This window comes from Cebus imitator, unplaced genomic scaffold (assembly GCF_001604975.1).
Source record: "Cebus imitator isolate Cc_AM_T3 unplaced genomic scaffold, Cebus_imitator-1.0 Scaffold238, whole genome shotgun sequence".
In the NCBI taxonomy this organism is placed as follows: Eukaryota; Metazoa; Chordata; class Mammalia; order Primates; family Cebidae; genus Cebus; species Cebus imitator.
The window spans coordinates 2,238,375-2,255,130 of NW_016107553.1; the positions used below are offsets into that span (position 1 = coordinate 2,238,375).

At 41.9% G+C, this 16,756-nt stretch overlaps 1 protein-coding gene across 11 annotated transcripts in view; it reads left to right on the plus strand.

Annotated features, from left to right (window-relative positions):
• CPEB3 (cytoplasmic polyadenylation element binding protein 3) overlaps positions 1-16,756 on the plus strand; it is a 246,448-nt gene that overhangs the window by 177,099 nt on the left and 52,593 nt on the right. For all 11 annotated transcript variants that reach the window (XM_037727736.1, XM_017498193.2, XM_017498195.2 and 8 more), the window contains one exon: positions 5,831-5,949. In XM_037727736.1, the coding sequence (XP_037583664.1) occupies positions 5,831-5,949 (119 nt within the window). The remainder of the gene's footprint in view (positions 1-5,830; positions 5,950-16,756) is intronic.

Below are 16,756 nucleotides of genomic sequence, written 5' to 3' on the forward strand. Positions count from 1 at the left end.
AAACACCTTTCAGACTAATAGAGAAGCTCTGTTTATAGGCATAATTGGCTTTTATTTTAAACGTGTACTAAAATCAGAAAATATTTCCTCTGATACTCTTGTGGTAGAAATGGCTAATCATATATGAAAGCAGATATTCTGACACTTTATTATTTGTTTGCAGTAATATTCAGTCTGTCATTCAAGTAACTTTAATTAAGGCTTTTCTTCAGTATCTAGGTTACTTCTCTTTATTCACTAAATGCTTGCAAATGCAAAATAGAAAGTGCATATCATTAATTTGAATTCTAATTTTTATAATGAGACCATATGCAAAAACTCAACTTTAATTTTATCTGTTAGGGAAATAATTGAAAATGCAGTAAAAGAAAAATCAAGACTTACATGACTCTCTAGTGTACAAAACATCTTTATATACACTATCTTACAAACTACATCTCTGTAAGGTAATTGGGACAAATATTTGGTTTCTTCATTTGACAGAGAAGACAGCCAAGATTCAGAAATGTTAATATTCAAATTCATGGTTCCACCACTTACTGGGTGATCTTGAACGAATCACTTAATTACTCTGTGTAATTTCCTTTAGTATAAAGCAGAATTAAAATAGGGCCTACCAGCCAGACACAATGCCTAATGCCTGTAATCCCAGCACTTTGGGAGGCCGAGGCAGGCGGATCACGAGGTCAGGAACTTGAGACCATCCTGGCCAATATGGTGAAACCCCGTCTCTACTACGAATACAAAAATTAGCTGGGTGTGGTGGCACACACTTGTAGTCTCAGCTACTCGGGAGGCTGAGGCAGGAGAAAGGCTTGAACCCAGGAGTCGGAGGTTGCAGTGAGCCGAGATTGTGCCGCTGCACTCTGGCCTAGCCTGGCAACAGAGCAAGACTCCATCTCCAAACAAAACAAAACAAAAGAAAACAGGGCCTACCACACAGGGTATGTGTGAAGATGAAATGAGTTCATGTACACAAGGCACTTAGAACAGTGTTTGGTTCATAGTAAATCTCAACAAATGATAGCTATTAGCTGTTATTACCACACAGTTAGTAATTGCTGGGACTTGTACCCAAATCTAGACCTTCTGTCTTCTAGTCCAGAACACTTTTCATAGTACCATTTGCAATTTATCTTTCAGTAAATCATTGATGGAATTTCCATCTCACATTGACCTTGTTATTTTTTTTTTTTTTTTTTTTTTTTTTTTTTTTTTGAAACAGAGTTTCGCTCTTGCTACCCAGGCTGGAGTGCAATGGCGCGATCTCGGCTCACCGCAACCTCCGCCTCCTGGGTTCAGGCAATTCTCCTGCCTCAGCCTCCTTAGTAGCTGGGATTACAGGCATGCACCACCATGCCCAGCTAATTTTTTTGTATTTTTAGTAGAGACGGGGTTTCACCATGTTGACCAGGATGGTCTTGTGACCTTGTTATTCTTGAAGGGATCTTTTTCCACTTTGTTTACTTTGACTTTAAATTTCTCAAGATCAAAAGGGAAATGTGTTTGAAAGATTATTCCTGATTTTTGTTTGTTTGTTTGTTTTGTTTTGTTTTTGAGAAGAAGGTTCGCTCTTGTTGTCCAGGCCGGAGTGCAATGGTGTGATCTCAGCTCACTGCAACCTCCATCTCCTGGGTTCAAGTGATTCTCCTGCCTCAGCCTCCCGAGTAGCTGGGATTACAGGCATATGCTGCTATGCCCGGCTAATTTTGTATGTTTTAGTAGAGACGGCGTTTCTCCATGTTGTTCAAGCTGGCTGGTCTCGAACTCCCAACCTCAGGTAATCCAGCCGCTTTGGCCTCCCAAAGTGCTGGGATTAAAAGGCATGAACCACTGTGCCCGGCTGAGTCTTCTTTATTTTAAAAAATTCTCTGATGATTTCGGGCCAGGCATGGTGGCTTATGCCTGTAATTCTAACACTTTGGGAGGCTAAGGCAGGCGGATTACCTGAGGTCAGGAGTTTGAGACCAGCCTGGCCAAATGGTGAAATCCCATCTCTACTGAAATACAAAATTTCGCCAGGTGTTGTGGTGAGTACCTGTAATCCCAGCTACTCAGGAGGCTGAGGGAGGAGAATCACTTGAACCCAGGAGGCGGAGGTTGCAGTGAGTGGAGATCACACCACTGCATTTCACTCCAGCCTGGGCGACAGGCCAAGACTCTGTTTTAAAAAAAAAGATCATCTGACTTCTGTTGTCATCTGGGTTTGCTTGACCTTGAAGTATCAGAAGGTGTTTTAGCAGGTCAAGATATAAAGTTGTTTTCAAGAGTGATTTTGGGTGTTTCTAGCGAACTCTGTTTTGGTTGGAAGGCCTAAAGTGGGAAGTAGAGTTGAAAGAAATTGTTGAACTACAGCCCAGATTTTGGGGGTTGGGGGGAGTTCAGCCATATATCTTATCTACAGTGCTGAGAAAAGATTGCCATTACATTACATGACTCTGGTTACCTCAGAGTAAAGGTAATTTTTTTTGACACAAGATTATTTATAGTAAAAGAGTCATCCTGAAGAGTTGGTAAACTGTTTTGGGCCATTTCCTGGGAAAGAAGTTGTTTGTAGATATTTCTCTTGGTAATACTATTTGTAGCAGGTTTTTACTTGTGGCTCCCACTTGTTTTCACTCTCTCTTTTCCCAATGTAGATATTTATGGCTGTGAGATAGGCCTAAGTGAAAATCTGCATGCCTTTGTGGTAGCTACTCAGTTGCTATAGGGAGACAACCACCCTTTCTTTGCATGCCCACAGTTAACTCAAAATTGGATTTCATGTGGAAGATTGCAGAGGGTGGGCAGTAGTGTGAAGGAAAGGTGGAGTCAGCCTGGAGGCCTTCCAGAGGCAAGGAATAAGAGAAAGCCCCAACTCACTGGGCATGCCCTATCACCAGGCCTTCTTGATGTGTGCCTAGTACAGTATATACATAGATGGAGTACTCTGACTGCAAGATGCTCAATATGCTTATGATCTTTGTTTAATATCTGTACCAGTATTTAACCTGGTAGGACAGGAGGTTTGAAAGAACCTGCTAAGACCTTCTCTTTGTGATAGTTGCACTTTTTAACTCACTTATCTCTAATATCACCTTTAGCAAGTAGAATTAATTGTTCTCATATTAAGTGAAAACACTGAATTTTTAAGATGCCCTGACACCTGGTGATAGTTCAATACTGTTTGCAAAAGAGGATATGAAGATATGATATATTATCTTTTCTAATTTTGCAGTCAGGTTTTATTTTTCCTGACTAGCCACCAACAGAATCCTCTGGCTAATGCAGCCTGAGACCAAAGCCCAGAAAACAGTTCTGGGTCCTAAAACCTTAGCAGTCTCTCTCTTGCAGCTACATGGCTGCCCATTCAGTTTGGTGCCTTCTCCTGTGTTTAGTTTCTGCCTGCTATGCTGGGGAGTGGCTGGTCTTTTTTTTCCTGCTGTATTTGCTTGGATGATGTGTATAGTAGATGGGGAGTTAGAGAAAAGGCTAAAAAAGAATAGCCATTTTCCATTGCCACTGTCATTACATGTTCAGAGAGCTGTTTTTAGCCAGTTGATTATGAATTAAACACTCCTGATGTGTGAGAATCTTCTGTGTGTGGGGATTCTTTTTTTTCTCACTCTGTTGCCCAGACTGGAGTGCAGTGGCGCAATGTCAGCACACTGAAACCTCCACCTCATAGGTTTAAGTGATTCTCCTGCCTTAGCCTCCTGAGTAGTGTGGATTACAAGCATCTGCCACCATGCCTGGCTAATTTTTGTATTTTTAATAGAGACAAGGGTTTCACCATGTTGGCCAGGCTGGTCTTGAACTCCTGACCTCAAGTGATACACCCCCTTCTGCCTCCCAAAGTGCTGGGATTATAGGTGTGAGCCTCCCCACCTGTCCCGTATGTAGGGATTCTTATCCTTCTCCACCATTTATATTCTTCTTATATGCAATGTGCCAGAGAAGAACAGTGTTAATGATGGTTTCCTTTGAGGTTAGTAGCAAAGTTGAGAGTTGAGAAATGACAGCTGAGAGATTTAGCAAAGCAAGCAGGGTTGTAGAGAAGTTGAAGGCTTAGACTAGTTCATGATGGGCCTTTGCCCAGTTGCCGTTTATGAATCTCAGTGTGGCCACAAGTGCCACAGGTGGCCCCTTGAATCTCTATTGTTTTCTTTAAAGTCTTTGCTGATACTCCCAAGTTGGGCCCTTGCTCCACAGGATTCCAGTGGCACATTTTGTCCCCACTTTTCTTCCTCACCTTTGTAGTGAGTAGTTAATTGTCTAAATGTTTGTTTCATCTACTTCTTAAGTTTCTTTACAAGAGGAACCTAGGGCCGGGCATAATAGCTCACTCTTGTAATCCCAGCACTTTGGGAGGCTGAGGCAGGCGATCACTTGAGGTCAGCAGTTTGAGACCAGCCTGACCAACATAGTGAAACCCCGTCTCTACTAAAAATACAAAAATTAGCTGGATGTGGTGGCGGGCGCCTGTAATCCCAGCTACTTAGGAGGCTGAATCACTTGAACCTAGGAGACAAAGGTTGCAGTAGCCTAGATTGTACCACGGAGATTGTGTCACTGCACTGAAATCAGGTGACAGAGTAAGACTCCATCTCAAAAAAAAAGGGAACCTGGTCTTGCTCATTTTAGTATTCTCGTAAATCATAGATATGTCCCACTTGTATCAGTTACTCAATAAATCTTAATGGAATTAAACTGAACAAAACTGGCTATGTCTGTGGAAATCCTGCAGCTAGCGTCTGTTTTTCTAGACCTATGGTCTGTTTTCCTAGACCTACTCTGCCAAGAGGGTACCCCTTAGAGAAGCAGAGCACTGTCATCAGTAATAGCATGCAAAAGCATACCAGCTTATTGTTGGCCTTTTAAAAAACAGCTTTGTTGAAATATCATTCACATACCATACAATTCACCAATTTGACATGTACATGTCAGTGGTTTTCAGCGAGTTTACAGAGTTGTGCAATTATCACCACAATCAATTTTAGAAAATTTCTCATCCCAAAAAGAAACTCAGTGCCTATTCCTTCCAGCCTGCCTGTCCTAGGCAGCCACCAATCTACTTTTTTTTTGTCTTGATAGATTTCCTTGTTCTGGACATATTTTGTCTGGCTTCTTTTACTTGGCATAATATTTTCGAGGTTTATCTCTGTAACATGTAGCCAGCTTAGAGCTTGGTAGAAATTGGAAAGCAAGTAGTGCTTATTTCTTGGCTACTTGTTAGTTGTGGCTGAGGCCAATGGTGAGTCCACTGCCCTCATTAAGAATAACCAGATGGCCAGGCGCAGTGGCTTACGCCTATAATACCAGCACTTTGGGAGGCTGAGGCGGGCAGGTCATGAGGTCAGGAGATCAAGACCATCCTGGCGATGGTGAAACCCTATCTCTACTAAAATACAAAAAAAAACAAAAACAAAAAAAAAATTAGCTAGGTGTGGTGGTGCCTGTAGTCCCAGCTACTCAGGAGGGTGAGGCAGGGGAGTTGCTTGAATCCAGGAGACGGAGGTTGCAGTGAGCTGAGATTGTGCCACTGTACTCCAGCCTGGTGAAAAAGCAAGACTCCGTCTCAAAAAAAAAAAAGAAAAAAAAGGATAACCAGATGTATTTAGTGGAAATTCCATAGATGTGTTCTAAACTTGCTCCTGTAATAGTAAAAATTAAACAAGGTAATATCAATGAGCACCTAATGTAGTTTCTGGGCAAAGTCCCCTTGTCCCAATTGAAGTTCTTAGATTTTAGTAAGAATTTGCCAAAATGAAACAACAGGTAATTTGTAATTGGTACTTGGAATTTAATGTACTGATTCGTCTTCCACCCTTTTGTTTTTGCTCTCCCGAAGGCTATGCCTTTCTGCTGTTCCAGGAGGAAAGCTCAGTGCAAGCTTTGATAGATGCCTGCCTAGAAGAAGACGGGAAACTGTACCTGTGTGTGTCAAGCCCCACCATCAAGGATAAGCCAGTAAGTAATACACGGCCAGCTGTTGCTTTTCCAGAACACATATGCGAATGGAATAGCTGACCTCCTCCTTCTGATAATGGAAATGCTGTTGACTAGGATCCTCTTAAGCAGCTTGACCTCGCTATGCAATAGAGTTGGACTTTGTTGGTGATGGGAAGCTAATAACAAATTACTCAATGTTTCATTTTATACCTTTGGGACTGTGTGTAAACAGATATCCCCTTGTCTTTCACTTTACAGCTCTTTTAAGCTAATTCCTATTCAGAAATTCTGAATCGAGGTAAATAATGCTCTTAGCGGTTTGGCAGCTGTTTTCCGTCATTATGTCAGATCAAGGACAGGAGTTTATTTTTGAAAAAGGTCATAATTGTTGATGTTTTTATGCCTCTGAATTCAAGGCATTGTGTTGGGTAGTACCCACGGCTAGTTAAATAAAGCGTCTGGGTCAGGCACTTACACTATAAAATGGATAGTTTCAACAGAGCAGGAGAGGGAAAGGGCAGAGAACATGGAGCTAAAACTATAATACAGAGTTTCTGGTGAAGAGTTTGTGGCTTCTGAGCCAGAGTATGAGTCAGTAAGTCCCTGGATAAGGGAGGAAGATTGTGTCTTTTCTCCAGCAGAAGAGTTATCAGTGTAGAAGGGGCAAGATCATGTTCAGAGCAGAATAAAAGAACTTCGTTTATGTGACAGAAGTAGATATCTGTGGGCAGTTGGCAGCGGTGGGGTGGAGGTGAGTTTGTGTGTCGAGGCTTTGTGTTAGGTGTGACAAATAGAGCAAAAATACGACACAGAGTGGGCAAGAGACCAAAGCTACATATACCACAGGGCCTTCAGTGGCTTCTGTATGACTAGCACCAGAGGTGTAGGGCCTACCTAGCAGCACTTATTTTCAGAAATGTGCATGGGGAAATAGTGGGATTGAATATGGAAGTTTGAGTGTTGACTCTTGCATTTAAATATCTGCTTGGCTTTGAATAAGTCATCTAATCCTTGCTGAACTGTGGTTTCCTCACCTGGAAAATGGGAAGAGTAGTCATTCTTCTCTGAGTTGTTGAGAGGCAAATGAATGTGAAAGCATCTGGTAGAGGTCAGATACTTACACAAACTTAACTGGCTAATGTTATCAGTCCTACATAGGTTTCAATAGAGCAAGATTAAAACTCACCTACATGGCAGTATCTGTTGAGGAGGATGATGACATCCTGAACAGGGTTTACAATTGGTTGCCAAAAAATGATGTTGGGACGTGGCCACCTATAAGAGTGAGACTGCAGCATTTAGAGCAGAAGAGAGAACTACTAAAGAATGGGGATATTGAGAGTATTCATTGAAGAGTAAGCAAATGATGCAGAAAAAGAGGCAAAGATTTTAGCCATATAAAAGTGCCACTGTAATTTTCAAATTTGGGGTCTGTTGCCAAATTTTGGAGTAATATGAGTTTAGAAAGTCTGTACCCAAGGAAGGAACAAGCCCCCCGTACACACACACACACACACACACACACACACACACACACACACACACACACACACACAATCTGTACCCAGTTTGGTAGGGTCAGATATCTGAGAGGTAAACTCTCAATCTCTAGAGAGCCTCTGCTACTGGCATGTCAGTTGGAAAAATGTAGGCGTGAGCTAGGAAGGTTTAAGGTCACACACTGTAGGAGAGGATTAGAAATATATTTTTCTAAATAAAAAGGCAGAGGGATGGTGGTACACATTGAGGTAGTTATGTCCATGTAGGTTAAGAAGCTGGAGCTAGATTAGAGCACACAGAGCTTAAAGACCTTGGAAGAATGTCACTAGCTCTGTAGGGAAGGAGAATAATATGCCCTGGGGGACAAGCCTTCAGCTGGACAGGATGTCTCTTGAGCAGGGAGTGATCAGCAGTAGGATCATATGGAGGTGGTGTGGTGGCAGTGCCATTACTCTTGAGTGTTTTCACTCGAAACACATGTATTACTCTTGGATTGAAGGACATTTGAAATAATTAGTAGAATTATGTTTTCGGGAAACTTAACTTTCACTGTTTGTGTTTTGGCAAATTCTGCCTTATTACAGTTTTCATTTTTCCGGGCTCAAGTGCAGCAATTTTATTGTAGCTTGGTGAATTCTGAATGGGGACTGCCAGTCACACATTTCTTTGCCCCAGGGATACTCAGAAGTTCCAGCATAAACAGTTTGAGTAAAACTGGGGATAGGAAACTTAAAAGTTCCCAAACACCTGTAATTTTAATGAACTGGATCCTGTTTTGGGTTCCACTCTTTTGGCTCTATTTTAAAAACCTTCTCTTTCTTGGTTTTAGTTCCACATCTACCACTCCCAGACTCATTTATTCATACGTCCCTACCAAAGTTCTGGTACATTCCACCTCATTGTGCATGCTCCCATGAAGGGAAAAAAAGTAAGAACTGTGTTGAACTTTCGGAAGTAAATGAGGACGTCAGCAGTAGCTCAAGGCAAAGTCAACCTTTGGAGCTCATTCACCAAATGTTTTTGAGCTATGGCTCTTCCTTGCTCCCAGCTTTTGGCTTGGGTAGCCTTTATTTCCTACTTTTCAGGATCCCAATGCCCTCATTTGTTCTTTCTGACCCTCCCTGGATTTCTTCTTGGAAATTCACCATGTTCCAAAATGACCCTGCAGATTTTCTACCCTTTGTCTTTCTTTCTCATTCTTTCCCCTCAAACTCCTATTACCTTTGGAACAGATTAATCAGATTGTTTTTCTAATGCAGAACCTGATATTGAGGTCCCCTTTCACCTATCTTGTCCAGGATCATATTTGTTTTTTAACTTAAATGAATTCCAAATTTGTGGATTTCAGGTTATATTAGGGAGATATTTTTGGTCAATGACTACCTTTTATTAAATGACTCAACTCAGACTATTCTATGTATAGGTCTGGTCCTGAAAGATTACACAAGGAACTGTATTTATGGCCTGATTAACTGATTCCTCAGTTCCAAAGAATGGGAAGACAGATTGGCAAGAGCAGGAGGAGGTACTGCAGAGCTTCTAGATCTATGGGTTTTTTTTTTCCTTCTCTAGTAATAAGAGTTTTGTAGCTCAGGCGTCCCAGGCATATCAGAAGACAGCTGTGTCTATGTGCAAGGGTTCCAGTGAAAAAGGCAGACATTGTGCACAGTGGCCCCTCTCATCAGAGTGACTCTACTTTTTGGATATATGAATAGATTGAACCTGAAGGTTCAAGACAGCAAGCTAATAGAGCAAGAGACCTAATGAGTCTAGCAGAGATAGGGGCTGAAAAAGAGTAATCTTGAAAAGAAGATGGGTAAGGAGACAGTTAAGGTTCTAGAACATGTTGGCTGGAGATGTGGGATAGCAAACACCTTGAAAGGAGTATCAGAGGACTTTCCTGCTTCCTGCTCCTTATGATTTATAGCACAATCACAATTTCTCTATATCTTGAAATATGACAGAGTGATTTTGCTATACATTTTAAAACCATATTACCAAACTAAAGTGTGCTTATGTGGGGATCCATTCTTTATGTTACTGCTCAGGTAATATGGTCATCCACTTAACCCTTGAAAAACAAAAATGGAAAAGAATGGTAAGAAAAAGGAATTTGGAAATAAAGGCCAATTTAATTTTTAGTTTTTAATTCTGTTCCATCTGTCTATCATTCTGGTCTTTTCTTCCCCCTGTTTATTTATCAGTGGGATCTGTAGCACTTTTCAGTCACTCCTCTTTTGTTACAAAAGAAGTCCAGATCCTTTTGCGACTTAAGACCTTCCCAGTCTGGCTTCAATTTTTTTCCAGCTTTGCCTTTTTCTGCTCTCCTTCTGAACCCTGTATTTTAACCAAACTGAAATATGTATGCTCTCATCTCAATTTCTTTTTTTTCTTTTCTGAGACAGAGTCTTGTTCCGTTGCCTAGGCTGGAGTGCAATGGTGCGATCTCGGCACACTGCAATTTCCGCCTCCCATGCTCAAGCAGTTTTCCTGCCTCAACCTCCCAGTTAGCTGAGATTACAGGCATGCATCACCACACCTGGCTAATTTTTGTATTTTTAGTAGAGACGGGGTTTCACCGTGTTGGCCAGGTTGGTCTCAAACTCCTGACCTCAAGTGATCCACCCACCTTTGCCTACCAAAGTGCTGAGATTACAGGCATAAGCCACCACACCCAGCCTCCCATCTCAATTTCTAATCCCTACCCTTATTTCAAGACTCCTCACAAATACCATCTCTTTCATGAATCCTTCCCGGATCGCCACATCATGTATGGTGAATGATACCTGTTATTGTGGCTATCTCCAGCCCTATATAGAACTGTCTTTTTAAAATGGCGTGCCTTCCTTCAGACCATGTTTGAGTACCTACCATGGTCAAGGCACAGTACTGGTTACTATGAATCAGAACCTCCTATGAGTTGACATAAAATCTTGTGTCCAAAAGTTAATTAAATGGTAATGAGGGAATAGCCAAAAAAAAAAAAGTTAATAGTATAATGCATAGATAAAACCAGTATAGGCTGGGCACAGTGGCTCGTGCCTGTAATCCCAGCACTTTGGGAGGCCGAGGCTGGCGGATCACTTGATGTCAGGAGTTTGAGACCAGCCTGGCCAAAATGGTGAAACCCCATCTCTACTAAAAATACAAAAAATAGCTGGGTATGGTGGTAGGTGCCTGTAATGCCAGCTCCTTGGGAGGCTGAGGGACAAGAATCGTCTGAACCTAGGAGGCAGAGGTTGCAGTGAGCCGACATTGCACCATTGCACTCCAGCCTGGGTAACAGAGTGATACTCCATATCAAAAATAAATAAATGAATAATAAAATAAAAATATAGGCTGGGCACGGTGGTTCATGCCTGCAATCCCAGCACTTTCGAAGGCCGAGGCAGGTGGATCACGAGGTCAGGAGCTCGAGACCAGCCTGGCCAACATGGTGAAACCCCGTCTCTACTAAAAAACTACAAAAATTAGCCAGGTGTGGTGGCACATGCCTGTAATCCTAGCTACTCGAGAGGCTGAGGCAGGAGAATTGCTTGAACCTGGGAGGCGGAGGTTGTGGTGAGCCGAGATCCCGCCATTGCACTCCAGTCTGGACAACAAGAGCGAAACTCCATCTCAAAAATAAATAAATAAATAAATAAAAATGTAAAAATTAGCCAGGCTTGGTGGCGGGCACCTGTAATCCTAGCTACTTGGGGTCTGAGGCAGGAGAATCGTTTGAACCTGGGAGGTGAAGGTTGTGGTGAGCTGAGATCGGGTCACTGAACTCCAACCTGGGAGACAGAGCAGGACTCAGTCTCAAACAAAACAAAACAAAACAGAACAACAAAAAATTCCACAAACAAGTATGTAAATACGCAGTGTCTATAGAATCTAGCACATAAAAGGTTATCAAATATTTGCCAAATTAACAAAGATAAAACAAGAGAGTAAGATACAGATTATGTACTTTGGAGAGTTCATCTATACCTAGAATGATGAGAGAAAACTTGGATGAAGTGTCATTTGAATTAGGCTTGAAGGATGAGAAGAATGTGGAGTTGGCTAAGAGAAGAGTGGAAGTATAGGGAATAGAAATTTCAGGGACAGGCAAAAACATGAACACAGAAATGGGAAATGGTGTGACATGAATGGAGAATATTTAGGTTGGTTAGATGGAATACAAATATATGAAAGGTAATAGAGATAAATTGAATTGGACAAAATAGATAGAGACCAAGTTATAGATATAGAGCACCTTGATTGCCTCAGTCCTTCATTTATGATATATTTACTAAGGGTATTTCATTCTTCACCTAGTACCTCCTAAGACATAACCATAATTTTGTCTTGGCCCATTTGAATCTGGTTTTGTATGTCCATCTTAAAATTAATGGCTAAGCCATATCATCATGTGTGTTATATCCCACCTCAGAAATCTTTAGCATTTCTGATCTTGATTTATTTATTTGTTTCTTGAATTCTTGGTCTTTGAGGCTGAGCATGGTGGCTCTCACCTATAATCTCAGCATTTTGGGATGCTGAGGCAGGAGGATTGCTTGAAATCAGGAGTCTGAGGCTGCAGTGAGCTGTGATCACACGAGTGCACTCCAGCCTAGGCAATAGTGAGACCCTGTCTCTAAAAAAAGAAAAGAAAAGAAAAGAAATCATGGTTTGGACACTTTCCATCATAGGAATTTCTTCAAGGAAGGAATTTCTTTTCCAAAGTGAGAGAAGTATCTCCCATTGATAATAAATTTGATTTTTTTTTTTTTTTTTTTTTTTTTTTTTTTGCCCTGGGTCTCCAAATCTGCAGATTGGTCCAGAGTTTCTTAGTGCTTGAATCTTTGGAAGCTATATTTTTTTTTCCAGGGAGCTCTAAAAAATGTTACATTTCCATTGTGCTAAATGGTAGTTAGTGGACAAAATAGTCACTGCCATCCCTTAAGGGATAATATTCAGTGTTTTCCAGAATACGTTCTGAACAATACTTGTCCCATCAAAGACTAATCTCTTCAGAGGACTGTTGACAAAAGTTTCCCTTAATGATAATAGCTATCATTTTTTGAGTACTTTGTATATTGTATATCCATTTTGTCTTTTAATTAAAGTTTCCTTATCCAAAATAATTTGGGAAACATTGATATATTAAGGTTCTGAGAAGTCTTACAATATATAAATTTGTGTAAAATTGTTTAATCCAGCATTTTACATACCTGCTTTGGGGATGATACTCATGCAGATTCCTGTATAATTAGTATTCCATGAAGCTCATTCAAAGAATAGTCTTCTTCCCAGGAAAAACTTCAGTAACCTGAACTTTTTATGTGTACATTCCTCTCAAGAGTTTTAGTAATCAGCATGCCAGTAACAACATCCTTGTCCCTGTACCATGGAGCTGAAAATTCACATTTATGTAGACATTGGACAAAGTTGTCTGGCTGGAGTACAAGATTGCCTGAGACTGTGAACCTGAAAGTTAAGGTAGAAGAATATAGTGCTAGTTTCAAGGCTAACTTGTTTTTCTCAAGCTTTGCTAACTGTTAGTTAATATGTCCAACAAATCTCCATTGGTCATTTCTTGATGCATTGCAAACGGGCATAAAGAGTTTGGAGAAAAAAAGAGTGGCTAATCGCTCACTGGTAGAAATTCACATTGACTTGTCCAGGAGCCTATCTGGAAGCTGTGACTGGTGGCCAGTAGCATGGAGGACAGGGAGCCTTGCAGGCGCACAACTTGATTATAGTGGAAAGAGTACATGCAGACTTTGGGTTTTATAAACCTGGAGTTCAGTTCCAAGATGACTTCACTATTCTGATCCTTAGCTTCCTTATTTCTAAAGCAGGCATAATATATATATATATTTTTTTTTTGAGACGGAGTTTCACTCATGTTACCCAGGCTGGAGTGCAATGGCGCGATCTCGGCTCACCGCAACCTCCGCCTCCTGGGTTCAGGCAATTCTCCTGCCTCAGCCTCCTGAGTAGCTGGGATTACAGGCACGCACCACCATGCCCAGCCAATTTTTTGTATTTTTAGTAGAGATGGGGTTTCACCTTGTTGACCAGGATGGTCTCGATCTCCTGACCTCGTGATTCACCCGCCTCGGCCTCCCAAAGTGCTGGGATTACAGGCTTGAGCCACCGCGCCCGGCCAGCAGGGATAATATTTAAAGCATATAGTGTGGTGCCATTTGTGACTGTGTAAAATGCCTAGCACGGTAGTGCAATATAAGTGCTCAAAAGTGCTGGTGATTTCTTTTTTCTTTCAAAAGTGAATCGGCCATCATTTATATGCTTTCTGAGTGATGTAGCAGCATCAACAGTGATGATGACCACTAGGTAATTCTGATCATTGAGTGGGTCTCACCTAATGGCATCAGAAATTTGCGCTCATTAAGCCCAAGCCCTTGGGCATCCACTGGTGACGAAATAGATCCTATTTCCTTACCCCTGGAAGGTGGCTCTCAGTGGAGTGAAGAGAGTGATCTGGGAGCTGTAGAAGAGCAGCTGGTGGACATGTTTTGTGACACCAGTGTCTGCCCCTCAGGAAAACAGTTGTTTACACACGAAACTTGCACAGAGCACTCACTAATGGTTAGACATTGTGCTGGGCAGTTGGGATCCACACGAATATATGGTTTCAGCCTTAGAGGGTCTTAGAGTACAATGGAGGGAAATAGACATTTGACCAGTAGGTGACCTAAGGAGCCACAGATGCTCTGATAAAGGTATTATAGGGAGTTGTTGTGATGGGGAGAGAGCTCAAAGGACAGAGTAGTCAGATGTTTCTGAGGCAGTCAGAAAAGCCTTTAGAGAGAAGGTGTTGACTTGAGTGTTCTGGGTATAACATTTAATTGCTAATAGCTTTATTAAATATAGTGCAAAGATATACATAACCATTTTCATGGGGTAGCTTATGCATGTTCTGTTTCTGCACTGAATGCCCTTTTGAAACAGTATACTGAATGCTGTGTTCTAATTGTTCATCAGTAACTGAAGGTCCCAAAGGGGTTGTAAAGCCTGTCGTTTCCTTGCGTCAGATAGGCTCTGCAGCATGGTGCAGGTAGCAGGAGTGTCCTTTTTGTACCTGGACTGTTTCATAAACCTGAGGGTAGACCTGGAGCATCCAGGGAGGACGTGAAAGAATTTCCCAGGGTTGCTTTTGGCTCCCTGCCTAGGAAGAATCCTGGCTATTTTGACAAAGATTTTCTATTTCTACTTGGAAACGATTCATGTCTAGGAAATGGGAGGAAAAGTCTGAATGTGAAAGTTACAGATTTTTGCCCTGAGGCTTGACAGAGGGCTGACTGAAGCCCCCAGGGATACCCAGGATATAGAAGTCTTACTGAGGCTAAAGACTCTGATTAGCTATTAGGTTCCTTTCTCTCCACTATCTCCAGAAGATACAGGGAAGGCATTTCTTCTTCTCCAGCACTTGAGAATGATAGATAGCATCTCAACTCCTAGAAATTGGCTGACCTATTTGTTAGGGAGCTATGTGGTCAAAATTATGTCGAAATGAGATGACAGTATCAGTGTGCTGTTAAGAGTCCAAACCACAATTATTGTTGTGGCTCTGAGTTTTGGTGATTAATAACAGAGCAACTCCTTATACCATAAGAGATAAAGATGCCTCACAAACCACAAACTAGTTTCTTTTTTTTTTTTTTTTTTTTTTTTTTTGACACAGAGTCTTGTTCTGTCACCCAGGCATCATACAGTGGCATGATCTCGGCTCACCACATCCTCCACCTCCCAGGTTCAAGTGATTCTCCTGGATTTCAGGTGCACATCACCACACCCAGCTAATTTTTGTATTTTTAGTAGAGATTGGGGTTTCACCATGTTGGCCAGGCTGGTCTCAAACTCCTGACCTCAAGTGATCTGCCAGCCTTGGCTTCCCAAGTGCTGAGATTACAGGTGTGAGCCCCTGCACCAGGCCACAAACTAGTTTATTTCTGATATTGCTGGGGCAATCCAGTCATTTTGTGAAGTCTGTGATGTTTAAAATAGAATTGCTGACAGCTGGGGTGGGTCTGAGTTCATCACCACTACAACTGAGCTGTTGCAGCTGTAGTCAGCAGACCTAGGTTTAGCTGACTCATCCTGGCTATTGGGATGAGCTGGGGTGCTGCTGCTTGTTGGGGAGTGCAGTCCTGATGGTTCTGCAGTATTGTTTTTCCGATTCGTGTAGACTAAAAGAACTGTAGGATTAGGGAGAGAAAAATGGAGACTTTTTCCTAAAGAGTTTGAGTTTGAAGGGTACTGAAAAGAAGAAAAGGAAATCAGAATATGGGGGAAAGTAGCCGAGCTCTGAGCCAGGTCCTTTATGGGAAAAAGAACATATGGCTTTGAGGGGGTCTTTGGTCAGGTAGTTTCCCCAGCGGGCCACCTGATTGCACTGTTGACACTGAACAGTTTGCTTTTTGGAGCTGCCTTGTGAAGAACAGGTGAAAATGAAGGCACTGTGCAGTAGGATGTTCATGTGATGGCTGTTGTAACCTAAAATAGGGACCATACAGAGTGAGATGTTGAAAATGAGCTTGACGATATTATGTATTGGTGGATGAATATCTAAATAGTAAATTGTGGTCTAAACTGAGAGAACTCTAGCTGTAGGGAGATGTGGTTATGTTGAGAAATTTGAAGCCCTAAAGTTCATGTTAAAAACTATTCTTATTGGCCAGGCATGGTGGCTCACACCTGTAATCCCAGCAGTTTGGAAGGCCGAGGTGGGTGGATCACCTTAGGTCAGTAGCTTCAGACCAGCCTGGCCAACATGGTGAAACCTCATTTCTACTAAAAATACAAAAATTAACTGGGCGTGGTGGTGGGCGCCTGTAATCTCAACTACTTGGGAGGCTGAGGCGGGAGCATTGCGTGAACCCAGAAGGCAGAGGTTACAGTGAGCCAAAATCGCTCCATTGCAGCAGGCTGCAGAGCCTATCTGACATTGCACAATGCCTTGCATTGCCTATGTGACAAGAGCAAGACTCTGTCTTAAAACAAAAACTATTCTTATTAAAACTATGTTTTATCCTTGCTGCTAGGGGGGAAAAAACAAAATTAAAATATTGTGTTTTATCTTATCATGTAATTAAATTAGATACAACAAAAATATTTCCCTGATACAAGGTCTGGTGTGTTGCCCAGGCTGGAGTGCAGTGGCTTAATCACAGCTCACTGCAACCTCAAACTCCTGGGCCTAAATGATCTTCCTACCTTAGCCACCACACCCAGCAAATTTTAAAAAGGTTTACATAGTGACAGGGTCTCACTATGCTGCCCAGGCTGGTCTAAAACCCCTGGCCTCAAGTGGTCCTTCAGCCTTAGCCTCCCA